Raw genomic sequence first — 27,715 nt, 5'->3', positions numbered from 1 at the left:
ATGAGCCGCGTGGTCTCACTGCTGCTGGGCGCCGCGCTGCTCTGCGGCCACGGAGTTCTCTGCCGCCGGGTGGTCAGCGGTGAGTCAGGGGGCTGCACGCCCAGCGGACAAGCAGGGAGAGGGGGTCGCGGGGTGCGCGGACAAGGGCGGTGCGTGGTCGTCTGTTCTGGGGTCAAGGCTCTCCAGGAGCTTGGAAACCTGTGCGGAGTAGGGGGTCGGGAGGAGCGGGGGGCGTGGCAGGGAAGGGACTAGATTGTGGTCAGTTTTCTTCCCGGCCCTGCAAAACCCCGCGCAGAGAAAAGTTTAAATTTGGGGGGAGTGCCTGGTTCAGGAACTGCAAAGCGAGCTCTGCTACACCGTTTTCCAAGACTATTTTCACTCTCTTTGTAAGAGAGTAGGCCACCGGGCAGGGCTTGGCACCTGCAAAAGGGGTGGGGTACCATGGAGCAGGCAGAGGAAAGAAACCCAGAGCTTCAAGAACCGCTGCAGAAATGCCAACCCCTGTTGGCCTGTCTTGACTTAAGTCTGCGCACTGTGTTCAGTCGGATGGTTTCTGAGACCAGACCTGCTCTTTGTGGGTGGCTCTCAGACTCCTGGGCATGCATGCGGCCTTTGTTCTCAGGGAGGGCTGACAAAGAACAGGGGACTTACTGGTCATTGTGTGTAGACGCCTTTCCTTTGCACACCTTATTCCAAGTTGGGGACTTTTCAGAAAAGGAAGTCCGGTCGAGTTGGGCTGAGGTGTACATGGTAATGGCCACAGGTTCGTGCACACAGTAGGTGCCCAATTAGGTGGGCCGAGTCCGTGCCAGGGAAGTGGACCAGAATTGGCAAGCTTCCAAGCATTTGCTCTGATTTTTCTTTTTCTTTGACTTTCACTGTTCTATTGTTGAGCAATTTATGTCTCATTCACCATCCCTTACTTTTGGGGAAGGTCTCTTAAAAAAAAAAAAGAAAGAAAAAAAAAAAAGAAAGATTCTCAAAAGCTTAGGATGAATGAATTGTGCCTTACATGAAAATTGAGTATAACAATCCCTACTGAAATTTCTTGCAATGTTAATTAAAGTGTTTCAATGAATATTTGTTGAATGTATGTGGGAAAGTGTTTTAAGTGTGGACTTTTTATTTTTTTTAATGTAAAAAGCACAAATTCCTTTTCACATTTCGTTCATCAGTATAACAGGTGTCACTAGAGGTAAGGATAGATGAGAGATGACATCAACTTAATCCATAGTGAAGCCAGACCTTTAGAAACTGGCATATTAAGCTTAATTGTTGCTGATCTTCCCCTCAGCAATATGTGATGTTCTACATCTTGAGACTATAATTCTTCAGTGTCTAGTTATCCATCACTCACTGCTGACTTTTCGGCCCTCTGGAGACATTGGAATTAAATACATGGTGAACTGTCATTTGGACATGCATGCTGCTTACATTTGGGGGGCAGGGAAAGAAAATCAGGCTCATTATATTGATAAATTGAAAACTTTACAGTACCAAGTTAGGATGTTACAAGAACCATATATTAGATCCCTTTCCCCTTAATATAGCTTTGAAGAAAAAGTTCACTGTATAGACCTGAGTGTTTGAATTACATATTTGACTGCTTTTGTGTTTATGAGAATTACTCTTACAAATGATTGAGCAGCAGAGACTAAGCTTTTAGCACATGATGTGTTTTTAGAAACACTTCATTGCCTTAAGTAGTATCCTTTTGGTATATTCTTGTTTGTATGCCATAAACTTTGCAAGAGAGAAGAAAAATATGTAAAATAAAAACAGAACTTAAAAAATTGTCAATGAAAAAGGTTTTCTTTTTTTTTTTTGTATTCTATTATTGCATAAATTGTTGCAAACCTTTTGTTGTGTTTTCCTGTGAAGTATTTATAGGCATCTTGTAGATGACATCTGGAAAATTTCTAATTAACTGAACATGATCTATTTGATTTAGCATAAATGATGATGTTTACTTGATATCAAAACAATTACTTTGTTATGTTTTTCTTATGAATAATTTAATTAACCTTGGCCATAAAAATTCACATTAAAATTTAACCATTATAAGTTTGTGATTTTATCCCTTGAAGACAATTCAAAAAATATTTTAGCCACAATAGCATGAGTACAGAGAGTCTAAAACATGACATGTTGGAAGTAGTAGGTCTAATGTCTGATGGATCAATGTTAAGTTCTATGTGGTGCATCAACTTTTTCCTGCCACTGGGGACCAAAATTCTACCCAAGTATCTGTCAAATGAAATAAGCTCTTTGGGGCTGTTATTAGGAACATACTTGTAACATACGGAACATATCAGTATAGCTATTTGTAATTTATATTTAGTGTACCAAAATAATTACTTTCTCCAGAAAAAAGACAGGAACCCACAAAATAATTCTTTATAGAAATTTTCTTCATTTTAGTACTTTAAAACATGCGATATTTCCCATACTTTCAAACACATCACTATTTTAAAAGTTGAGAAACAAAATAAAAGTATTTTCACAAGAAATAGGAAAGTATTTTTATAGGTTAGTAGTCATGTTTATTTTGATGCATAAATACATAGTAAAATATATAACCATGAGAGTAATTTAATGTACTAGAGTATTTAATGAAAGAGTATTTAATGAATTTATGAGTTAATTTTGGAATTACTTTTAGGATCTCAGATTTGTACTGACCACAGATATGTAGAGAATATTTGTGAGGAATAAAATCATTTAATTCCGTGACTTGACTGGTAGATTATGACAGATTTAGGACAAAGATAAGAGGATTTTACTTATGGGGACATGGATACCTATGAGAAAGAAGTGTTCAGGAGTGCCTGGGAGGCTCAGTTGGGTAGGTTTCCAACTTGGTTTAGGCTCAGGTTTCTCAGAGTCACAGCATCCACACTAGGCATGAAGCTGACTTGAGACTCTCTCCCTCTGTTCCCCCACCCCCTGCCCTGCCACCTCTCTCCCTCTCTTTCTTAATAATTAAATAAATCTTAAAAAAAAAAAAAAAACAAAAACAAAGAAACAAAACAGAACTGTTCAAAATTCAGGTTTTTATTTTAAAAGATTTTATTTATTTATCTAACAGAGAGAGATCACAGGTAGGCAGAGAGGTAGGCAGAGAGAGAGAGAGGGAAGCAGGCTCCCTGCTGAGCAGAAAGCCCGATGCGGGACTCGATCCCAGGACCCCGAGACCATGACCTGAGCCCAAGACAGCGGCTTAACCCACCGAGCCACCCAGGTGCCCCCAAATTCAGGTTTTTAAGGTAAAAAGATATGTCTGAAGAACATGTGGGTATTTTTAAACATTTGAGGTGTTTTTGAAGTAATGTGTGTGTGTTATGGTTTTTACTCTTGCTTTCTTTTTTTAGTGGACGCAGCAGTGATCCCCAACCTGTTACACAGTAAAAGGGCACTAAGTGTTTTGCATGGTACCTCCAAATTTCTGCAGAAAATGTTAATATGTATTAATTTGAACTCATTGGAATTGGCCTGCATTTTATTTAGGAGCCTGGGCGATTTAGACACACCTCTTCTGTTGTTTAGCTGCCACAGAATTATGCAAATCTATGGGTTGTGACAAGTAGCTTTAGGTTATTGTAATAGCAAGGGAGATAGAAAAAAATCTGCTGAGCATATCCCATCCTGTGGTACTATTCCATGACATCATCAAAAGCATAAAGTGATGACAGTGCAATTTTCAAAGATGCAATTACTTTAAGTATCTCTTGGGCAGGAAAGGAACAAATTAATCTTATTACTAGTCATTTAATAAATTACACATCTATCATAGCCATTACTCCTTAACTGCTATTTTTCATCATTTTATAGTTTTGTTTTGAGAACTTTTCTTCCCGAAGATGGCGACAACTATTACAAAAATGTTAAAAATAAGGTGGTATTGTACAAAGGGGTCCAGAGTGGAAATCCAGCTGATGTTCACACTAACAATTTTTACTTTTTATAACAGCTTTCTGTTCTGGGCACTTGGCGTACAGGTGGATGAATGTACACAAGTGGCAGGCGCTCTTGTAACATATTACTGGTTATAGAAAAGGCCTGACGACTTGAATCCTGTTGCACTCCTTGTAATTGGGAAAAATTCATTTGGGGTTTGCTTTATTTAGACGATGAAAAGCCTGGATGAAAAAAAAATGCTTAAGGCTAGATATGGTTTGAAAATCTGAGATAAATGTAGCGATATTAATCCTGTGTCTAAATGTTCAGTAATAGAAAACCCAAAATCTGCTTAGAAAAACAAACTCTTAATGCACAAACCCTTGCACATATCAGCAATGGTAATCAATAACAGATCAATGCTAATAATTTAAGATAGAAAACATGCATAAGGTATATGTTCATCAATCTCTTTATTTCATGAAATATTTCGCTTTAGAAAAAATATTACATTTGTCTAGGGAGGCAGCATAGACATCTGGGTGAAGGTGTGGACTTCAGAGAGACTGCTTGCTTCTAAACCCTGACTACTGTGTTGTGTGAATCTGGCAAAATATCTAACTTTTTAAAATAGGATGGGAGCTATATGATGCGACCTACAGCACAGGACTGTTGGAGGGTGAAGGGGTTTGAACAGGTTTGTGCAGACTGGGTTGTGCACAGGGAGTTTGTGCCAAGAAGCTGAGAGAGAGCTCAGCGTGCAGGTCCTGTGCCTGGAGCTAAGGGCACCTAGAAGAAAACAACTTTTTCTAGCTGAGCAGCCTATATCGCCAGGAGAACACATCTTTTCCTAATTTACCCAAAGGTGTGTCTGGTGCTAGCAGTGAGACCCTCCATGCTTAACCATTTATAAATGTCTGGCCATTATTATTACAATACTTCTTTAAAACTCCTTTTTAGGTGAGAAAACTCCATTTTAGGTGAGAAAACCAGGAAAGTTTTAAGTAATGCCCCCAAGCATATCCACAATTCAAGTATAGCTCTGGAATTCGCAACAGCTCTTTTTGATTGAATGTTTTAACTTTTGAGTCACACAGTCACTTGGTTTACCACTTGCTATTTAGATCCCAATTTTTAAATATGCAAATTTAAAAAAATGAGTTCCATTCCCTTCTCAAAGCTTGTGGTATTTCCCAGTGGGAGAGGTAGGACTTGCAGCTGCCACCACTGTCCACAGAATGATCCAGGACTACAGTTTTGAGTTTATCAATGCAAGAAAATATATTCTAACACCTTTGTACTAGCACATTATACATTTAGTTGCACTATAAAACCTCTGTTACAAAAATGAAAACTTATAACAAAACTTTTTTTTAAATAAAAAATCATCCTTAAGTTGGTGGACTATTGAACACTTTAAGGAGCACACTGTTTGAAAGCATTTCATTTTAGTTTAGAAGTGCTGGCATTGTATCAGAGATCATGGCACAGTGTATAATGTTGGATCAACTTATTTAGTAATGTGATTTGGGAGAGAGTAAGAAAGAATGATGAAAAACCAATTATTTAGTGGGATTTTGGTAAAATGTCCAAAGTTCAGTCAGTCAGGTTTGGGGAAGACTTATCATGTAGATTCTCTTTTGTACAATTTTTTTTTCTTTTTGTAACTAAAAGTAGATCATGATTGAACCATAGAAATTCATAAAATATCTTCCATGCTTTTATTGAAAATTATGACATAAATTTAACACTCAATATTAATAATACATGCTTAGAGCATAAGGTATAAGAAAAATGTTATTACTTTGCTCACAGAGGACTCAGCTGTCAGAAAGGTAATAAATATAAGCAAAATAAAACTAAATCATAGATCCTTTCTGTTCGGGAAGAAAAAAGTAAACTGCCATAATACTACGAGTTCGGCCCCACTTTTATATCAATGCCAAAAGCATTTACTGCCAATATTTAGTTCTAACGGACAAAACCATCTATTCATGGGAATAGTAGAATAGCAGAATCTTAGCAGTGACAGTGATAGGAATGTTTATGCTGTATGCATGTGTGTATAATATTAATAGGTATAGAATCCTAGGTGGAAATCCTAGGTGACATTTAGTAAATTGTTAGTATGAAGCTTGCCTTAGTGTAATAAACACTGTTGCATGGTTATCTGAATATTTATCTAGATATGTTATGGTTAGCAGAGGGTGGATGGAAGTAGATGTAGTAGGTGAAGTTTCGAATTCCTATCATTCAAAATAGTCAATGGAAGATTTTATCTGAATGAAACATTTAAAGATCAGAGAAAAGGGCGTTCCCCATGTGATCTCACAAAATGAGAAGAGAGATAGTCGTAATGGTTCTCTAGGAAGATTAGCCTTTACAAAAGTGGGAAAAGTGGCTTCCAGAAGATCTGTATTAATGGAACTTTTCTGGGAATTAGGGCAACATTTGTTTCCCAGCTGTTGGAGTTCCCCTGCCATGACGGCCAAATTTCCATCAGCTGAAATGGTGGGGAGTGTTCAGCAGCTCCTTTTGCTTGATTTTGCTACTGCTTGGACTACATTTGCACAATAAGGCAGTAGTTGGGAGTGAAATAGAAATGGATGTCAAGAAATCCACAGTGTCAGCTTTCACTGATTGTATGTGAATGGTAATAAAACTGGGCCAGGTATCTGTGATTTTCGAACAGCCTTGCCAGATCTGAACTGCTAGTGACCTTTCAGTTCAAAATCTGAGGACACAACTGATACTCAGCAGATACTTTGGAGTTAATATCTACCTGTTCTAGTGGTAATTGGCCCCTATTTGGATCCCCTGACTGTACCTCTGCTTTGCAGCCACTGCGGTCTCTACCCCCTCCCCCATGACCCTGGACCACTCCATCACCCGCAGCCAAGGTGAGAATGCCTGTCACAGACAGGGCCACGGTCAGCTAGCATCTAGGACTCATTGATGAACGCTTTTTAACTACTCTAAATAGAATCCCTGCCTTAGGTTTTCCTCTTATTAGTATTATTTCTCTGTAGACTCACATAACAGTGTTAGGAATTTCCACATTACATTAAAATTCTCTTAAACATTTCACTCAAAATGCTACCTTAATTTTACAAATGAGTTCATTCCTGTTACTATTTCAGTGTCCTCACTATAAAGAAATCTGTGTAGTGTTTATTTTTTAACTTATCAAAGAGAATGAGCAGAGACTTTTAGCATCTAAATTATATGTAGGCACCCTCTGAATGAGTGCTGGCCTTGGTATATAAATAATTTTTACTCATTCAAGTTTCTGGTTAATTTATTTTTTAAATGGGCTCCTTTTTGACATCTTGCAAAACAATCTTGTTGGACAAGTTTAATATTTCAGAAGTGCTGGGGACAAATCCAAGTCTGAGAGTTCTTGGAGTGAAAAACTGAGCCTGTTGAAGACTCAAGGGAATGCAGTTGAGATATATTTCGAGACAGAAATATGTAAAGACTGTAGAAGAAAGTGGAAATAGCTTGCTTTAAAATGCAGGCACGGAACTCATTGGGCTTAATGGCATTTTTAGAATATTATCAGGAGCCACCGTTTTAAACAATGAAGTCATCACAAAATCTAATAATAAATTAGGAGAAATTAAAATAAATAATTGTATTAGAATCAGCCCCTGGGACTTTCATGATTATTTCTCAAGGATGATTTATTTCAGACTGATTTGTCCTCTTGAAATCTCTTTAATCCCATTTTCCTGCAGTCATTCATACTAATGTTTTATTTTTCATTAACAATTAGTTGGGGCTGTCCGTTCATTTGTTCATATTATTCAGTGTGGTGCTTCTGGGTCCAGATCACAGTTAATGAGACAGAGAGGACAACTGGCTGGCTGGCTTGCATTGCTACAACTACTTTATTAGATGGCAATTCTCAGCTTGGACCATGATATTGAATGCCTATCACTCAAACACTGTGGTGAGGTTAATGGCTTCCTGATTTTGGCACCCTCCCGGCTCTGAGTGTCATCATAGGTCATTAATTGCTGATTCTGGGGGAGAATGGATGTGATACCGATGTTGACTCAGTGTGATGTACTGTAATTAAGAGTACAAATCTTGAATGCAGTATTTTTTAGCCAGTGTTTAAGTACAGTAACACTCCCCTCTCTCCGCTACTAACAAATTTTCTTGATCTGCTCCAAAATTAAATACCTGCTGAGAAAAGCCTTCAGTCTCAACAAGAATAATGTTCATGCAGACAAATCTTAAGAAAGCTGTAGAGCTCTACCTTAATTTCTTCACGTAAAGTAATTTGACCTAATTTTACATAAAATGCTTGGTAGTCTGTTTTCCGAGGCCAAACCTAAGCTGAAATCGGAAAAAGGCGAAGAAACTAATAGGGATTCTGGGCAGCAGATCGGGAATAAGAAGGAGTGACAGAGAGGGATGCATGATTTTTAAGGTTGACAGAAGAGAACGGAAGTGAAACAAAGAAGCTAATCTGGAGGTTATCTCTATAATTTGGCATACTTGCCTGGTGGTATAAGGGAGCAGAAGTAAATCAAGAGTCTATGCGTTGAACCACCCACGTGGCCCTAAATTAGGGAAAGTTGAAAAGAAATGCCGTGTTACCACTTTCAAACTCATAAAGTAAGTAATTGCAACTATTCTAATAGGGCATCTTTTAGGTTAAATTTGAAGAAGTCATTTTATTTTAATATGTCTCCATTTAATACATAAACGGAGATTCTAATGCTGAAAAACAATTTGTTCTCACATACATCACTTAAGTTGTTTTTAATTTAACAATCTTTGAAAGACACGTTTGGCCAAATTTCAGTTTACCCTGATCTCTATCCAAGTTATCAGAGATAGACAATAATCAGCAATAGATGAGATTTTAAAAGCACCTTTATTACCTGATGTATTTGTTTGTTTCACATTTAAAATGCATTTTTTTGTTTATTTGTTTGTTTTTAGTATTTGATTCTCTGAGTTCAGGGGAGCTTGAATGCCTCAGTCTGTTGAACGTCCAACTCTTGGTTTCAGCTGGAATTGTGATCTCGGTGTTGTGAGATCCAGTGTGACCCCTGCACATGGCTTCTGGAGTCTGCTTGAGATATTTTCCCCTCCTCCCTTCCCCTTGCCCTCTACAACCCCCCCTCACACCCCTACTCATGTGCACTCGCTTTCTTCCATTCTCTCTCTCTCTCTCTGAAATAGATAAAATCTTGATTCTCTAAGTTCAAACTGGGGAAATTCTATTTGGAGTTTATAACTCATTTGAGATGTCTGTGTAAAAACAGAGAAGTCATTGGCTGAGCGACTGGAGATCACACACAGCATGTCCTATAAAACCAGAAAATACTCAGAGAATTGAGAATGAGAATTTTCTCAAAGATTACTCTATAGTACTCTAGAAATCTATCCTATCATTTCTAATGCTGTATTTTATTAAGAAATTATTACTAGAGTTACTTTAATTTTGACCTCTATTAACTTTCAATGTAATATATTTAATGTACATACAATAAAAGCAAATATTTATGCCTCAAATTTCCCACCTTAAAGGTTTTTCATGATACCTTCTAAACATTGCTTTTTAACATTTTATTCGTTTTTTTAAATTAAATTATTTTATGAATTATTTTTCTTTCATAATTTTGACCTTTTAGCTCTCCATATACCTGAAATTTCTTTAGCTACTTTCATATGCTGTGATAATTAGTTTATATCTAAGCCAGAAGAATCATGAGTTCCCTTTACAGAAATTTTCTTTAAGTAAAGTGTTTTGAAGTTTGTGTTACAAGTTTACCTAGGGAATCAATTTGCTTTTATAAATTGAAAGTAATAATTTAAAAAATAAACCTTATAAAACGATTCAATGGAATGATCATTCTTGGGAGAGTGCATCCTGTGTTGATTGGTTCTTTAACCTTAATTCATAATAGCTTATGAATATAGCTCGGGTAATCAATACATAGCATCTTTTTTTCAGGCCAGAAGGTGTGTTTTGCTGACCTCAAGCATCCCTGCTACAAAATGGCCTACTTCCATGAACTGTCGAGTCGAGTGAGCTTCCAGGAGGCACGCCTGGCTTGTGAGAGTGAGGGGGGAGCCCTTCTCAGCCTGGAGAATGAGGCAGAACAGAAGTTAATAGAAAGTATGTTGCAAAACCTGACAAAACCAGGAACGGGAATTTCTGATGGTGATTTCTGGATAGGGCTTTGGCGAAACGGAGAGGGGCAGACATCTGGTGCCTGCCCAGATCTCTACCAGTGGTCTGATGGAAGTGCTTCCCAGTACCGGTGAGTAGGGGTCCTGCAAAGTTGGATGTTCTCTGTGGGACTCAAAAGGGAGAAGGGAGATTTCTGTTCACCTGCAGAGGATGTCAGAATGGAAGAGGCCAAGTGGGTGGTGGGTATTAAGGCGGCCACTTGTGATGAGTACTGGGTGTTGTGTGTAAGTGATGAATCACTAAATTCTACTTCTGAAACTAATACTTCACTCAATGTTCACTAACTGGAATTTAAATAAACACTCGAAACAAAAAGCAAAACAAAAAGAATAGAATGGGTGAAGTCACTTCGAGGTGTTCCCGTTGCTCTGTTTACAGAAACTGGTATACCGATGAACCTTCCTGTGGAAGTGAGAAGTGTGTTGTGATGTATCATCAACCAACGGCCAATCCAGGCCTTGGGGGCCCCTACCTTTACCAGTGGAACGATGACAGGTGCAACATGAAGCACAATTACATCTGCAAGTATGAACCAGGTAGGAAGTACCATAAATAGGAATAACGGATTTTGTGCGTATTTGGTTATATTTTGATCTTCACTATTTATATTTAGGCTTCACTGCCTTTGACTCTTTGTGTTTCTCTGCTGTGAAACCCAGATTTTCTCTGCAGCTTGTCATAGAGCTCAGTGTCCTGAAATATACTTTATGCTATAGAACAAGATGCCCAGTCAGTTAAGCAGAAGGGGTAACTGGACACATTTGGAGACCTGTATTTAAGGGAAAATAACATTTCTTTTTCTTTTTCCTTTTTTTTTTTCTTTATTAACATATAATGTATTAGCCCCAGGGGTACAGGTCTGTGAATTGCTAGGTTTACACACTTCACAGCACTCACCGTAGCACATACCCTCCCCAATGTCCATAACCCCACCACCCGCTCCCTACCCTCCTCCCCCCAGCAACCCTCAGTTTGTTTTGTGAGATTAAGAGCCTCTTATGGTTTGTCTCCCCCCCGATCCCATCTTGTTTCATTTATTCTTTTCCTACCCCCCAAACTCCCACGTTGCATCTCTACTTCCTCATATCAGGGAGATCATATGATAGTTGTCTTTCTCCAATTGACTTATTTCACTAAGTATAATACCCTCTAGTTCCATCCACGTCATCGCAAATGGCAAGATTTCATTTCTTTTGATGGCTGCATAGTATTCCATTATATATATATACATATATATATGTATACCACATCTTCTTTATCCATTCATCTGTTGATGGACATCTAGGTTCTTTCCATAGTTTGGCTATTGCGGACATTGCTGCTATAAACATTTGGGTGCACATGCCCTTTCAGATCACTACATTTGTATCTTTAGGGTAAATACCCAGTAGTGCAATTGCTGGGTCATAGGGTAGTTCTGTTTTCAACTTTTTGAGGAACATCCATGCTTCTTTATCCACATCTTCTTTATCCATTCATCTGTTGATGGACATCTAGGTTCTTTCCATAGTTTGGCTATTGCGGACATTGCTGCTATAAACATTTGGGTGCACATGCCCTTTCAGATCACTACATTTGTATCTTTAGGGTAAATACCCAGTAGTGCAATTGCTGGGTCATAGGGTAGTTCTGTTTTCAACTTTTTGAGGAACATCCATGCTGTTTTCCAGAGTGGTTGTGCCAGCTTGCATTCCCACCAACAGTGTAGGAGGCTTCCCCTTTCTCTGCATCCTCGCCAGCATCTGTCCTTTCCTGACTTGTTAATTTTAGCCATTCTGACTGGTGTGAGGTGGTATCTCATTGTGGTTTTGACTTGTATTTCCCTGATGCCGAGTGATGTGGCACACTTTTTCATGTGTCTGTTGGCCATCTGAATGTCTTCTTTGCAGAAAGGTCTATTCATGTCCTCTGCCCATTTCTCGATTGGATTGTTTGTTCTTTGGGTGTTGAGTTTGCTGAGCCCTTTGTAGATTTTGGATACTAGCCCTTTATCTGATATGTCATTTGCAAATATCTTCTCCCATTCTGTCAGTTGTCTTTTGGTTTTGTTAACTCTTTCCTTTGCTGTGCAAAAGCTTTTGATCTTGATGAAGTCCCAATAGTTCATTTTTGCCCTTGCTTCCCTTGCCTTTGGCATGTTCCTAGGAAGAAGTTGCTGCGGCTGAGGTCGAAGAGGTTGCTGCCTGTGATCTCCTCAAGGATTTTGATGGATTCCTTTCTCACATGGAGGTCCTTCATCCATTTTGAGTCTATTTTTGTGTGTGTGGTGTAAGGAAATGGTCCAGTTTCATTTTTCTGCATGTGGCTGTCCAATATTCCTAACACCATTTGTTGAAAAGACTGTCTTTATTCCATTGGATATTCTTTCCTGCTTTGTCGAAGATTAGTTGACCATAGAGTTGAGGGTCTATTTCTGGGCTCTCTAACCTGTTCCACTGATCTATGTGTCTGTTTTTTTGTGCCAGTACCATACTGTCTTGATGATGACAGCATTGTAATAGAGCTTGAAGTCTGGAATTGTGATGCCACCAACTTTGGCTTTCTTTTTCAATATTCCTCTGACTATTCGAGGTCTTTTCTGGTTCCATATACATTTTAGGGTTATTTGTCCCATTTCTTTGAAAAAAATTGATGGGATTTTGGTAAAGATAGCATTAAATGTGTAGGTTGCTTTAGGTAGCATAGACATTTTCACAATATTTGTTCTTCCAATCCATGAGCATGGAACATTTTTCCATTTCTTTGTGTCTTCCTCAATTTCTTTCATGAGTACTTTATAGTTTTCTGAGTATAGATTCTTTGCCCCTTTGGTTAGGTTTATTCCTAGGTATCTTATGGTTTTGGGTGCAATTGTAAATGGGATTGACTCCTTAATTTTTCTTTCTTCTGTCTTGTTGTTGGTGTAAAGAAATGCAACTGATTTCTGTGCATTGATTTTATATCCTGACATTTTACTGAATTCCTGTACAAGTTCTAGCAGATTTGGAGTGGAGTCTTTTGGGTTTTCCACATATAGTATCATATCATCTGCAAAGACTGAGAGTCTGACTTCTTCTTTGTCGATTTGGATGCCTTTGTTTCTTTTTGTTGTCTGATTACTGAGGCTTGGACTTCTAGTACTATGTTGAATAGCAGTGGTGATCATGGACAACCCTGTCTTGTTCCTGACCTTAGCGGAAAAGCTCTCAGTTTTTCTCCATTGAGAATGATATTTGCGGTGGGTTTTTCATAGATGGCTTTGATGATATTGAAGTATGTACCCTCTATCCCTACACTTTGCAGAGTTTTGATCAGGAAGGGATGCTTTACTTTGTCAAATGCTTTTTCAGCATCTACTGAGAGTATCATATTATTATTGTTCTTTCTTTTATTAATGTATTGTATCACATTGATTGATGTGCGGATGTTGAACCAATCTTGCAGCCCTGGAATAAATCCCACTTGGTCGTGGTGAATAATCCTTTTAATGTACTGTTGGATTCTATTGGCTAGTATTTTGGTGAGAATTTTTGCATCTGTGTTCAACAAGGGTATTTGTCTGTAATTCTTTTTTTTGATGGGATCCTTGTCTGGTTTTGGGATCAAGGTAATGCTGACCTTATAAAATTAGTTTGGAAGTTTTCCTTCCATTTCGATTTTTTGGAACAATTTCAGAAGAATAGGAATTAATTCTTCTTTAAATGTTTGATAGAATTCCCCTGGGAAACCGTCTGGCCCTAGGCTCTTGTTTCTTGGGAGATTTTTGATGACTGCTTCAATCTCCTTACTGGTTATGGGTCTGTTCAGGTTTTCTATTTCTTCCTGTTTAAGTTGTGGTAGTTTATATGTTTCTAGGAATGCATCCATTTCTTCCAGATTGTCAAATTTGCTGACATATAGTTGCTCATAATATGTTCTTATAATTGTTTGTATTTCTTTGGTGTTGGTTGTGATCTCTCCTCTTTCATTCGTGATTTTATTAATTTGGGTCCTTTCTGGCCAGGGGTTTATCAATCTTATTAATTCTTTCAAAGAACCAACTCCTAGTTTCATTGATTTGTTCTATTGTTTTTTTTTTTTTTTCTATTTCATTGATTTCTGCTCTGATCTTTATTATTTCTCTTCTGCTGGGTTTAGGCTTTCTTTGTTGTTCTTTCTCCAGCTTCTTTAAGTGTAGGGTTAGGTTGTGTATTTGAGACTTTCTTGTTTCTTGAGAAAGGCTTATACCACTATATATTTTCCTCTCAGGACTGCCTTTGCTGTGTCCCACAGATTTTGAACTGTTTTCTTTATCATTTGTTTCCATTTTTTTTCAATTCTTCTTTAATTTCTTGGTTGACACATTCATTCTTTAGAAGGATGCTCTTCAGTCTCCATGTATTTGGATTCTTTCCAAATTTCCTCTTGTGATTGAGTTCTAGCTTCAGAGCATTGTGGTCTGAAAATATGCAGGGAATGATCCCAGTCTTTTGATACCAGTTGAGACCTGATTTATGACCCAGGATGTGATCTATTCTGGAGAATGTTCCATGTGCACTAGAGAAGAATGTGTATTCTGTTGCTTTTCTGAATATATTTGTGATGCCCATTTGGTCCAGTGTGTCATTTAAGGCCTTTATTTCCTTGTTGATTTTTGCTTAGATAATCTGTCCATTTCAGTGAGGGGAGTGTTAAAGTCCCCTACTATTATTGTATTATTGTCAATGTGTTTCTTTGATTTTGTTATTAATTGGTTTATATAGTTGGCTGCACCCATGTTAGGGACATAGATATTTAAAATTGTTAGATCTTCTTGTTGGACAGACCCTTTGAGTATGATATAGTGTCCTTCCTCATCTCTTATTATAGTCTTTGGCTTAAAATCTAATTGATCTGATGTAAGGATTGCCACCATAGCTTTCTTTTGATGTCCATTAGCATGGTAAATTATTTCCCACCCCCTCACTTTAAATCTGGAGGTGTCTTTGGGTCTAAAATGAGTTTCTTGTAGACAGCATATTGATGGGTTTTACTTTTTATCCATTCTGATACCCTGTGTCTTTTGATTGGGGCATTTAGCCCATTTACATTCAGGGTAACTATTGAGAGATATGAATTTAGTGCCATTGTATTGCCTGTAAGGTGACTGTTCCTGTATATTGTCTCTGTTCCTTTCTGATCTACTACTTTTAGGGTCTCACTTTGCTTAGAGGACCCCTTTCAATATTTCCTGTAGAGCTGGTTTGGTGTTTGCAAATTCTTTCAGCTTTTGTTTGTCCTGGAAGCTTTTTAACTCTCCTTCTATTTTCAATGATAGTCTAGCTGGATATAGTATTCTTGGTTGAATGTTTTTCTCGTTTAGTGCTCTGAATATATCACGCCAGTTCTTTATGGCTTGCCAGATATCTGTGGATGAGTCTGTTGCAATCTAATACTTTTACCATTGTATGTTACAAACTTCTTGTCCTGGGCTGCTTTCAGGATTTTCTCTTTGTCTCTAAGACTTGTAAATTTTACTATTAGGTGATGGGGTGTGGACCTATTCTTATTGATTTAGAGGGGAGTTCTCTGTGCCTCCTGGACTTTGATGCTTGTTCCCTTTGCCATATTAGGGAAATTCTCTCCAATAATTGTCTCCAATATACCTTCTGCTCCCCTCTCTCTTTCTTCTTCTTCTGGAATTCCAATTATTCTGATGTTGTTTTGTCTTATGGTATCACTTATCTCTCGAAATCTCCCCTCTTGGTCCAGTAGTTGTTTCTTTCTTTTTTGCTCTGCTTCTTTATTCTCTGTCATTTAGTCTTCTATATCACTAATTCTCTCTTCTGCCTCATTTGTCCTAGCAGTAAGAGCCTCCATTTTTGATTGCACCTCATTGATAGCTTTTTTTTATTTCAACTTTGTTAGATTTTAGTTCTTTTATTTCGCGAGAAAGGGCTTTTATTTCTCCAGACAGGGTTTCTCTGATATCTCCCATGCCTTTTTTGAGCCCAGCTAGCACCTTGAGAATTGTCATTCTGAACTCTAGATCTGACATATTACCAATGTCTGTATTGATTAGGTCCCTGGTCTTTGGTACTGCCTCTTGTTATTTTTTTTGGTGTGTGTGGTGAGTTTTTCTGCCTTGTCATTTTATTCAGATAAGAATATATGAAGGAGTGAATAAAATACTAAAAGGGTGGCAAAGACCCCAGGAAAATGGGCTCTAACCAAATCAGAAGACACCCCAAATTGTGGGGGGGAAGAGAGGGGGTAAAAACAAGTTCAGAAAAAAAAAATAAAGAAAGAAAAAAAAGAAAAAAGAAAAAATATATATATTAGACTGGTGAATAGAACAGGGTCACCCACTTAATTTTGGAGTATTTTCGTCTTTTAGGAGAAACTACCTCCCAATATTTTAAAGAATGAAAAACATATATAAGGGTAAATGTGGTGAAGGGATGGAATATGAGTATAAAGATGATTTTTTTTTTCAATTTCTAAAAAAGGAATTGATAAGATAAGTTGGTTGGGAGAATAAAGAAAAAGAAAGTGGAGAGAATTCCTCAGGATGGAGACTAGAACAAAGCCCTGTGCTAGATTTAGGGTATATTTTGATCTATTAGAAGAAGTTGTGTCCCAAATTTTTTTAAAAGAAAAACCCCATGTGTATACAAAAAATAAAGTTAGATACAATGAAGGATAAAATATGACTATAATAATGAAGTTTTAAAAAAGATTTTTTTTAAAAGGTATTGTTTAGATAAACAAGTTAAAAAACGTTAAAAGAGGAAAGGGTAAAAGTTAAAAAAAATTAGCAGAAGAAAAAAATAAAATTAAAAAAAATTAATTAACTTTGCAAGACTGAAGAATCATGTGGAGAAAGCCATGAATTCCATGCTTTGCTTTCTCCTCCTCTGGAATTCCGCTGTTCTCCTTGGTAAGTGAACTTGGTTGTGGCTGGATTTCTTGCTGATCTCTTTGGGGAGGGGCCTGTTGTAGTGATTCTCAAGTGTCTTTGCCTGAGGCAGAATTGCACAGCCCTTATCAGGGGCCAGGCTAAGTAATCTGCTCGGGTTCACTTTCGGGAGCCTTTGTTCCCTGAACACTTTCCATAGAGTTTTGGAGGACAGGAATGAAAATGGCGGCCTCCCAATCTCTGGCCTGGAGGAGCCGAGTGCTTGGGGCCCCACTCCTCAGTGCGCCCTTGGAGAAAAGCACTCAGTCACTCCCATCTCCCTGGCCTCCGGTCGTGCTCCGAGTTCACCCAGCCTGCGACCAAGCTTTTCTGTCTCTGGCACACAGCCCCACCTGGAGTCTCTGAACCCCACACATTCCTGAGCTCTTCCGGTGGGGGGGTCTCCCCAGATCTTGTGGGGTCCCTGCTCACAGAGCAGTGGTCTGTGCCATGGATCACAATTTAAGGTAACCCTGAGTTAAGAGCTCACTCCTTGGCTCCGTCTCTGTAGCCGGCTTCCCTGCTTTAATACCTGTGAGCTCTGCGACACTCAGACACCCCCAATCCTTCTGTGACCCCATGGGACCTGAGACCACACTGTCCATCCGTGGGCTTCACCCCGGTTTAGCCTCTGGAGTGATGTCCCTCAGTGGAGCAGACTTTTAAAAGTTCTGATTTTGTGCTCCGTTGCTCCGCCACTTGCCGGGGGCCGCCCCCTCCTCCCGCTTGCCGGGAGCCAGCCCCTCCCCTCGCAGTCTATCTTCCCGTTGTTTTGGATTCGCTTATCGCCGGTCCTACCTTTCAGAAAGTGGTCGATTTTCTGTTTCTAGAATTGCTGCTCTTCTCTTCGATCTCCTGTTGGATTTGTAGGTGTTTGGAATGGTCTGATAAGCTATCTAGCTGATCTCCTGCTACCTTATGTCATCTCAGGCTGCTACTTCTCTGCCATCTTGACTCAAGGCTGGGAAGATGACATTTCCAACGTTCAGGTCAAATTGTGTTTTTGTAAACAGATCTTTATGAAGAATAAATGTCCATTTTTAAATATTTTAAATATGTAGTGTAAAGTTTGTGAAGTAGGTATAAGTCATCAGAGCAATCAAAGCACCTAGGGATTTACACATGTGAGTGACAGATCATTGGGTGATTATCCAGTGCATTTAAGGGAACAAAATGACTTTCCTCTTGGAACATTAGGATCTCTTTTGTTGACATTGCCACTTCACATGTGCTCCTCATTGGAAGTTAGACTGATTCTAGCTCACTGAGGCACAGTGGAAAAAGAGTAGGGGCTTGTGCCATGGTCTTCCTTTTTGTCATTCTTTGGAATCTGCCCCCTTGATAGCTTTGGTTTGAAGTCTCTGACTTCTTGTCATGGGCAGCATGGGAAGATTGCCTTGACCTGAGCTACACTGGTGGGGTTTCCTGTGGACATAGTAAATTTAAATTACTTTGAAGAGGGAAGCTCCACTAAATTAATATTTGGCCAAGTAGAGACTAACCAAAATTACATAAACTAATTTTTTTTAATCACCTGAGAAAATCAAACTAGACACTTAGGCTTTGAGAGTTTTTTGATGTTTTTCTCCTTCTCAGTGCTGGGAAGTGCCATTTGAAGTCTTCTGAGGGGTTGTCTACTTGACCTCAAAATGTGTTCATGGAAGGCAATTAGAATCAAGTACTGCTATTTCTATTATTCTCTTGAAATTACATGATTCCTTTCTCATAAGACCTTAAAGCACCAGAGATTATTTGGATTAGATTCACCCTTCTCTTATATCTATCCTGCTCTTCAGTGTATTAGCCAGCTTTCTGTATCCCCGGTGAGTTTATTCTTTAAAGCCCTAAATCCATCATTACCCTCTTAGAAGCTTTTGCAAAGTCAAATCTGTTATGCACTTATGTTCTTTGTCTTTATTTATTTATTTTTTTTTTAGAAAAATATAAAGTTAAAGTTATCTGATATTTTCCATTGGTGATACTGTGTACTTTAAACTATTGAATGAAACAAAGTATGTTATACAGTATCCTTACTATTTCTTTCTCCTTTCTTTGGACTTTTAGGTAAACTATTTGACCCTTCATACATTTATTTTATTTTTATTTTGCATTCCTACTTACCAAATTATTGAGGATACTTCCAAGCCCAGAATCTTCTTTACTTGTTTTGTGTAGGTAATCTAGGTTCATATTACTCATGGAAGAGCATTTAAGATAAAAAAAAAAAAAAAAACATATACTTTTTCTCTATCTTCTATATTCTACCTAAATCTTCAAATAATCTATACTTTGTGAATAAAATTCCTTTATGTATTTTTTGTTTTTGGTGCACATGTACAGTTTTATTGCTATAAATGTATAGCTATATTTATAATATTATTAATGTAGTTAGAGTTTTAATTCTTTATTTAAATTAAATATTTTCTTTATTTTTTCTTTATTCTAATAGTCTAAACACTTATTTCTTTATTTTATTTTAAATATATATCTTCTATTTGTTAACCTTCCTTGGGCTGAGTGTTTTATTTATGGAGGATGCTGATTTGATTAAATTTCTTTCTTCTATAGTCAATGCTCTTTTAGTGGAGTACGATTAGTTTTTGGTGGTGAGGCAGTTGGAGGAGTAAACAGTGGGATTTATTAAAATTTATGAATTAGGACACCAATTATTTTGAACTTTATTCTCCAGCTACCAGAAGCGCTGTGTGGTTTGAACTTAATCTCCTCTTCCTGCCTCCTACACACCATCTAAAATATGACTAATGATATCTGAAGTAGTAAATAATTAACCTAGTTATGAAGACATGGAATAACTCACTAATTGATTTTCTTACTGTCTTCTCCATTTTTTGTTACTGCTCTGTGAGTTACATATCTATTCTTTGTGTCTATCAGTGTTATCTTAAGACATTTTCATGGGATCCTTCTGAATCTAATGTTTATATTTATTAAAATTGCATTATGCCCTCTTTTTCTTAGACATTAAAAGTAGTGTTTATGGGTTAAGTTTCTAAAATGTTGTTAATCAGAAATTATATTGATTTAAAGATTATTAAGATTATTTTTTTAAAAAATAACCAGTTCTATGTTGATAAATTGCATTACATCTGTATATTTGTGCAGCAAACCCCAGTTGAGCAGCAACTGGCATAGAGGGCCCAAGTTCTGTAGAAAAATGAGTGTAGGGTAGGGCTGTATCTAAAACCTATAGGAGGCTATTGAAGTGTTAGGGTGAAATATGTGTGGAAGAATAATAAATGTTATTACAGGACAGTATATGATAAATGTCCAATTAAGAAAGACTATGTGGCCAAATTAGAGTAGCCAATCTAATATTAAAAATGATTTAACATGCTGAACTAATATAGAATGCTGCCTGTGTTTTATTTTTTTTCTTTTCCATCAGTTATCAAACATAAACAGGTAATTATATTTTTGAAACAAATGAAGACAAGTTACGGGGGTTTTTTTCCCTCATTAATTCAACTTACTTTCACTGAACTATTAATTTACCAAATAGTGCCTTACATGAAAAAAAATAACAGAACAATACCACATCGTGTAAGAAATTTTGACATTTTTAAATTGCATAACCATTAAAGAGATCTTATCTTGTAAAACCAGGGAAAGAAATAACTTGCAAGCCTTAATTTATTATTATTAATATTTTTTAAAGAAATAGATGTCACTGAATGCATATCTAAGTATGGCATTTTTTTCTAGGACAGAAAGGTGCTTTAGAACATTGTTATTTGAATGACCTATTCCAAATGCATCCATGTACAGTCATCTGCTGATTTTATTGCAAGGAGAAAACTAGATATTGCACTGATATTAATGAAGAAGCCATCTAGGCTTGTCTTGGAATGGCACTTAGTGTCTCACATTCTTAGACTCCCAATTCCTGCTTCTCTTTGCCTTTCCTTCTACCTGCTGGGTCATGATTGGCTGTAGCAGGCTGTTTTCAGTATAGACACGGTATTGATTGCTAAAGGCAGTTTGGGGGTTGCAAGGACCAAGTCGATCTGAGTCACAAAGATTTATCAACTGGATACTTTATTCAAAGGTAATGAAATGATGACTTCACAGTTCAATAATTTCATATAAATTTAAATTCAAGATATAATATTTATCTGTAAAGTATTCAGAAACCGAAACTCTGATGTTTACATTGTTTTATTATAAAGTTTTATTTTCATCTGTGTTTGTATTTCTCTTCTTTATCATTATGTATGATGCCTGTACCAATTATTTACAGAGATTAATCCAACTTCTCCTGTAGAAAAGACTTATTTTACAAATCAACCAGGAGACACCCATCAAAATGTGGTCGTTACTGAAGCAGGTAATGAATTCACCTGTTTTTAACCCCCCCTAACAAGAGCAGAAACTATAATTTTAAACTCTGCTTCATGCTGGCCCTTAATTTTCTTTTTGCTTGGTGATATGGTTCACTGAATTTGGCCTATCGGAGTTTACTTTTGAACTACTAATGCTGAGCTAGTTTTTGAACAGAAGAATCTGTTTCCTTCCCATATTTTCACTTCAAGTCGACATATCTAGTAATATACTAAGTAATCCACATGGAAACCTGGACTCACAACCTTTCACATAGCACATAGGCATTATGATGTAAATGGGGACATTCAGCGGGTTGCAAACCATGGTGTGCTGGTAAATGTTTAGTGAGTGGCTGATGTGGGAGTGGGTATAAAAGCAAAAGCCTGATTTGTATCCTTCGCAGATTCCCGTGGTAAGTGTACTCCCACCTTGGCTGGTTTCAGGCTATGGAGGGGATATCACTGTTGAGCAGGGTGGACAGAATGCGTACAGAGAGCTCTCAACCCAGCTGCCCCTGGCACAACCTTCTCTGCCAAAGAAACAATGAAATCCCAGTGCAAATTGCACATTCCCCGATTGGAATTATAAACCCCAATCAGAAACTGCTCCTAGGATTAGTTAGTTAGGCATTCTTTTAGCATGGGTCTGTGACGACCGGACAGAAATCTTGATTTACCCTAGTTGCTTTGTGAAGATTGAGCCAAAGACCCAAAGTCTCAGTCTTACCCCAGGTGATCCAAAATCCATGAAAGAGTAGGAAATACTTTCTCTTCTTCTTGACTGTTACAGATAAGGGTTCATGATGGTATTTAGAAAAAGAACAAAAATGTTTCCTGAATCCTTAAAGTCCTTGAAGTCATGTGTTGGGAGCTCAAGATTAGGGGAAACCATAGCAAGTTACCCCCAAAATACCCTATCACTAGACCTCAGTTAATACATCTTTTGTTAACAAAGGACACGATGTACAGTTACGTGGATAGTTTGATCTAAGTCTGGTCTACTTTGACTAGAATTACTTAGATTGCTAATGCTGACAGCTTTTGATTTACTAGTGAAATGCATAGTTTTTCAATTTTCTTTTCTTACATAGACATGATATTAAACCTTAGTGCTTTTTATTTTTCAGGTGCTTGATTTTATTTTATTTTTTTATTTTTTTTTTAAAGATTTTATTTATTTGACAGAGAGAGATCACAGTAGACAGAGAGGCAGAGAGAGAGGGAGAGAGGGAAGCAGGCTCCCTGCTGAGCAGAGAGCCCGATGCGGGACTCGATCCCAGGACCCTGAGATCATGACCTGAGCTGAAGGCAGCGGCTTAACCCACTGAGCCACCCAGGCGCCCCGACAGGTGCTTGATTTTAAAGCCAGTCAGAACATCTAAGCCTAATTAAAAATGCTAATAAATAATTACATGAGGAATATTTTCCCTCTTATGACCCTAAAGAAATGTTTAATGAAGTGATTTAAATTTATATGGGGCTTAAGTATGGCAGTGTTTCATTTTACCAAGGATACCTAACATTATCAAGTGTGATGGAACAGGATTAAAAAAAATGATTCATTTTAGAATTTAATTAAGATCAAGTCCTTATGCATCTGGAATCTTGCATCTCTGGGTTATGCCTGTGTCATTAGTTAATATTTACTAATATTTAGTATTTTGATTTAATCCCAGAGAGTCTTCCATATTATCGTGGCATTGGCTTTACTGGTTAAGATGATTATATAACCAATAAATCAACAATTATCTTAATAATCAGTGCTTGTTTCTCAAAGTAATAATGGAGAAGGATTAATGAAGTGAGATAGCTAAGATTATTAGTACACCATGAAAACTAGTCCCTATCTAAATGGCAGATTTAATAATAGTTTTAGAAGTATGGACATTGAATTGGAGAATGGCAACCAAACAAATATATTTCACTAGATTATTCAATATTGGAGAAGAAACTTTCTCAGAATTCATTTATTTATAATAAATCTATTTTACCTTAAAGTTTTGGAAAATGTTTATATAGTTTTAGTGTTAGAATTCTGCCTCAGCCATCTTTTTATACTAAGACTGTTTTGCTTTTGTAGGCATAATTCCCAATCTAATTTATGTTGTTATACCAACAATCCCACTGCTTTTATTGATACTGGTCGCTTTTGGAACCTGCTGTTTCCAGATGCTGCATAAAAGGTAAATAATTCATATATGTAGAAACAACTTGAAAAGTTTTCTATAGGTTTTCCAGAACTCATTTAAAAAGTATAGAATTATATTTTTAATTTGCCTTAAGAAAGTTCTGATTTTGCTGTCAGTACAAATCCAGTATATACAATCTAATAAGATAGGCCTTGATTATAGGATCCATGAATTATTTCACTGAATATTCACAAGTTATAGGCAGTAGGTACTCTTTTTTTCCTGTTTTTCGGTTGAGGATATGGTGGCTTACATGAACCATACAGTTTGCCTTGGGTCTCTTAGCTAGTGTGTGTGGCAGATTTGAAATTTGAATCCTTGCAACCTGACGACATACACAACTATACTATACTGTCTCTTGTTTATTACATATAAGCATTAATGCTAAACCTTTCCATCTTGACCCCAAGTTGTATGCAAGTCTTGGTTTTTGGGTACACTCTGTAGTACCTTTTTAAAATTTTAAGTCATAGGTTGTTGTTTATTTCCAAGGGATCTTTTGAATACAGGAAATAAAGTACAATGGTAAAAATAGGTCACTTTTAGGAGGCAGTTTCCATCAAAATGATATGTCTTAAAAGCAACATTCTTGGGGATATTCTTTTATATCTATTTAATCAGACCCTTTAGTTAAAGGTGAAATTTTTTCATGTGTGTCAATTTATCAGTTAAAAAATTAATATATGAAATGTAGATACATGTTAAAAGAAAAAGGAAAAGGTGTTGTGTTTAAATGAGAGCATATTTGCTAGAATAAACTTGCCATCTTTGTCAGTATTTTATTTTATTTAGTTTAATTTTTTTTCTTATATTACTTTTTGTTTCCTTAAAAGGAAACCTTTATCAGTATTTTAAACAAAAACTGAGTGCCTTCATCAGGGAAGGACCTGTTATTTCATATTTTTCATATTTTTCTTTTGATTTGAGTTCACCTTCATCTGTTTCTGAAATAAGCCACAAAGATCCACTAAGTTAAAAAAAAACAACAAAAAACAAAGCCCCCAAAAAACAAAACAAAACAAAACAAAAATGTTAAATAGATGTAAACTCTAAATGGTTCACATAAATTGTTTTAAAGGACACAAAGTGTGATATACAGGCTCCTTAAATAAGATATTTTGAATAATGATAAGTAAAGCCTGGCAAATTAATACTATATTGTGCCTTTGGGTTTTCCAACATATCTGGGAAACACAGTTAAAATTTTTGGGTAATATTTTGTACAGAAAAAAGACAGTAGTAAATCTCTCATTTATTCCCTTAATACCTAAGGCTATAGATGGAAAGATGATTAGTCATTTTGAAAACCAGAGAAGTAGAAAGAGGATGCAACATAAATTTCCCCTTAATCTAGCAAACTGTTAAGGAAGAGCTGTAAATAACAAATAAGATTGAAAAACAATTTTTAAAAATATTATACAGACATTGTCATTTCTAAAATAAAAATTACTCAAGTGCCAGTAACTGAGATTTCTCTAAAGTTTGTTTTTCTTCTCCCGAATAGTATATTATTGTGGAGATTCTGTTCATATAAAAGTCTTCCACGTTTTTATACCTTTGAAGATCTGAGGAGTTTTCACTTGTTTCAAATTCTCGGAGTGAGAAAATAAACCAAAATTGAGTACCTCCAGATGCCGGAATTAGCTGTAGTGCTTATTTCATTCGTTCTTAGATCCTCCCCTTTTCCTTTCTTCCAGGAAAGCAAGGAGAAACTTCACCAAAGACTCAACTCCATTATCATCTGAGTGCCTTGCAGAAAGTTTAAATTCCAATCTGGTACACATAATGGTTTATATCATTCCATGTCATATTCAAAGCAATAACTCGTTTCCTTAACTGGTAGTAACTCTTAAATGAAATACTAATGCTACACAAAAATTTAAGTTACGTTAATAACTTAACCATCTTTTATTTATTATTTGAAAAAATTTCTTGTTTTTCATAAACTTTGCTTGGTTTATTTTTCATTCATGTTAGATGACTTCATAGATAAAAGATGTGTTGGTCTTACTTTTTTGGAAGCAAATCTCCAAAATGTATAATTTGGTCACAATATTTTATTAGTAACAAATTCAGTTACATTGAAGTCAATCAAGTAGTATTATAGAATTGTATTGCTCAAGCTTATTAGGAAGAATTCTTTTCTGTATTGGATGGAGTTCTGCCATGTCTGGTAGACTGAGAGTAGATGGAATGGGTTACCGATGGGCTGTGGGGCAGATGTCCATGAAGGGACTGTCTGTGGCAGGCAGGAAGTGCAGGACCCAAGTTACAGGAACCAGAAGTCGTTAAGTGATCCAGGTGAGGGTTCTTTCTCAGGAAATGAGAGCCAGGAACCTAGATTTTGGTAAGTAGCCTGGTAGAGGACGATTTTCAGAGCTAAACTCAGGAACAGGCAATTACGCAGGAAACTGAGAAGTGGCCATTTTATGAAAAAGAGAGTGAGAAGATAACCAGCCCTATGTGGGGGGATGGAAGTGTGGGCTTGGATTCTATATCTGACAGGAGGGAAGTTCAGTCTCAGATCTCAAGGAAGTAAGTTATTAAGGCCTGAACTACTTTGAACTGCATTGGTTGCAGAGACTGAAGCAAAGCCCAACTTTTGGGGATTAAGTGACTTAACTATAAAACAGGAAAACAGAGGGGAGGAGGGGTTTAGGAAGGTACTTACACTTAGGACAAAAACACTATTTTGATGATTTGGCATCAAATACAGCCTATGTGAATGGAAGAATATCCAAAAAGCAAAATTTCAAAAATCAGTGATCAAATAAATTGAAGATTTATGAGTGATTATAATGAAACTTTTTGGTATTATGCCAGACACAGTTGTGTGTGTGTGTGTGTGTGTGTGTGTTTGAATGTGTCTGAATTCTAAACTAAGAAGGGTCAAACAAAGATCATTTTTTTTTTCATCATTTCACATGACCTGTTTACTATCTTCACATACTGGAATAATCTAGAATCTTTTGTAGATATGCTGGTGAGAGAAGAAAGACCATTTTATAAGGGTCTGAAATATCTCCATTTGGACCAAAACATGCCTATTTCAATAAAAAGTCCCAGACGTTGAACTTACGTCTTCTTATGTTTTTCAGTAAAGGAAGAACAAAAACTAGTCCAACCCAGTCCACACTGTGGATTTCGAAAAGCACCAGAAAAGAAAGTGGCATGGAAGTATAATAATTCACTGACTTGGCTCCAAAAGAGAAAATAAAATTGTCTAATTCTGGATCTGCATCAGGAATGGCATCAGAACATTAGCTTGGAATGGCTTGAAATCTCAAAGGACCTGCAAGATGAACTGTAAGCTCCCTCTTGAGGCAAATATTAAAATAATTTTTATATGTCTATTATTTCATTTACAAAATATGCTGTGCTAATAATGGAGTGAGACATGCTTATTTCGCTAAAGGATGCACCCAAACGTCAAGTAAATGGAATGGACCGTGCAGATAAAATTGCTGTCAACACATCAGAGAAGTGTATGTGTTGGAAGCAGTTATTTTTGTTTCTGTCACTTTTCATAAGTTATAACCCAGTTAATGTAATGTAAATTGTACTAAAATTTACAGTGTGCAAAAATATTTTACCTTTACATAAGTGTTTGATAAAAATGAACTGTTCTAGTATTTATTTTTATGGTGTTTCATTTTTCAATACATGCAGTTTTGATTAAAGAAATGTATCACTGTTTTCAACTGACTCCACACACACATAGATCTATTACCATAGGAAAAGTTTCTTTTATAGAAGTGGTTCATCTTCTTTCAGTTTCTCTGTTCTGGGGTCCAACAATGTTTAGGAAATCTCTTCAGAAATAAGAAGCTATTTCAGTAACTGTGGTGTACATTTACTCGAATATTTTACTTAGAGGCAAGAATTGTCTAATTTCAATTGTGCAAGACATGTGCCTTACAGTTGTTTTTAGTTTAAAATGTCAACAGATTTTGTAATAACTTTGTTAATAGCCGTATCAACAATATTACACTCAGTCTAGAGCAAAACAAAAGTGGCGTACACAATATAAATCATGTCTTCACATGTTGCCTATATAACCACAAGTAGCTCTCAGAGGGTTCAGGAATCAGTTTGGTCCCTCCCTTGCCGACAAAACAAAGATGGTTGTTTGAGGGTGGGGATTAACACCAGAAGCAGATGGCGGCGGAGCACGCTTAAG

General features: G+C 36.9%; 1 protein-coding gene across 2 annotated transcripts; it reads left to right on the top strand.

The window, feature by feature from the left end:
- On the top strand, window positions 1-26,752 carry CHODL (chondrolectin; the record flags this gene model as incomplete). 2 transcript variants are annotated; one of them, XM_080822137.1, is made up of 6 exons in its annotated part: window positions 1-79; window positions 9,872-10,181; window positions 10,490-10,647; window positions 21,265-21,351; window positions 23,427-23,529; window positions 26,634-26,718. In XM_080822137.1, the coding sequence occupies 6 exons, from the start codon at window positions 1-3 to the stop codon at window positions 26,716-26,718; spliced, it is 822 nt and encodes a 273-aa protein (XP_080678263.1). The 2 variants fall into 2 exon arrangements, with proteins under 2 accessions (XP_080678263.1, XP_080678264.1); XM_080822138.1 differs by lacking the exons at window positions 1-79; window positions 23,427-23,529 and having other exon boundaries at window positions 9,916-10,181; window positions 26,634-26,752.
- Between the last annotated feature and the right edge of the window lie 963 nt (window positions 26,753-27,715).

This window comes from Martes martes (genome assembly GCF_963455335.1).
Source record: "Martes martes genome assembly, chromosome: 1".
Classification (NCBI taxonomy): Eukaryota; Metazoa; Chordata; class Mammalia; order Carnivora; family Mustelidae; genus Martes; species Martes martes.
The sequence above is the reverse complement of the archived record's forward strand: the minus strand, read 5'-3'. Positions and strand labels throughout refer to the sequence as shown.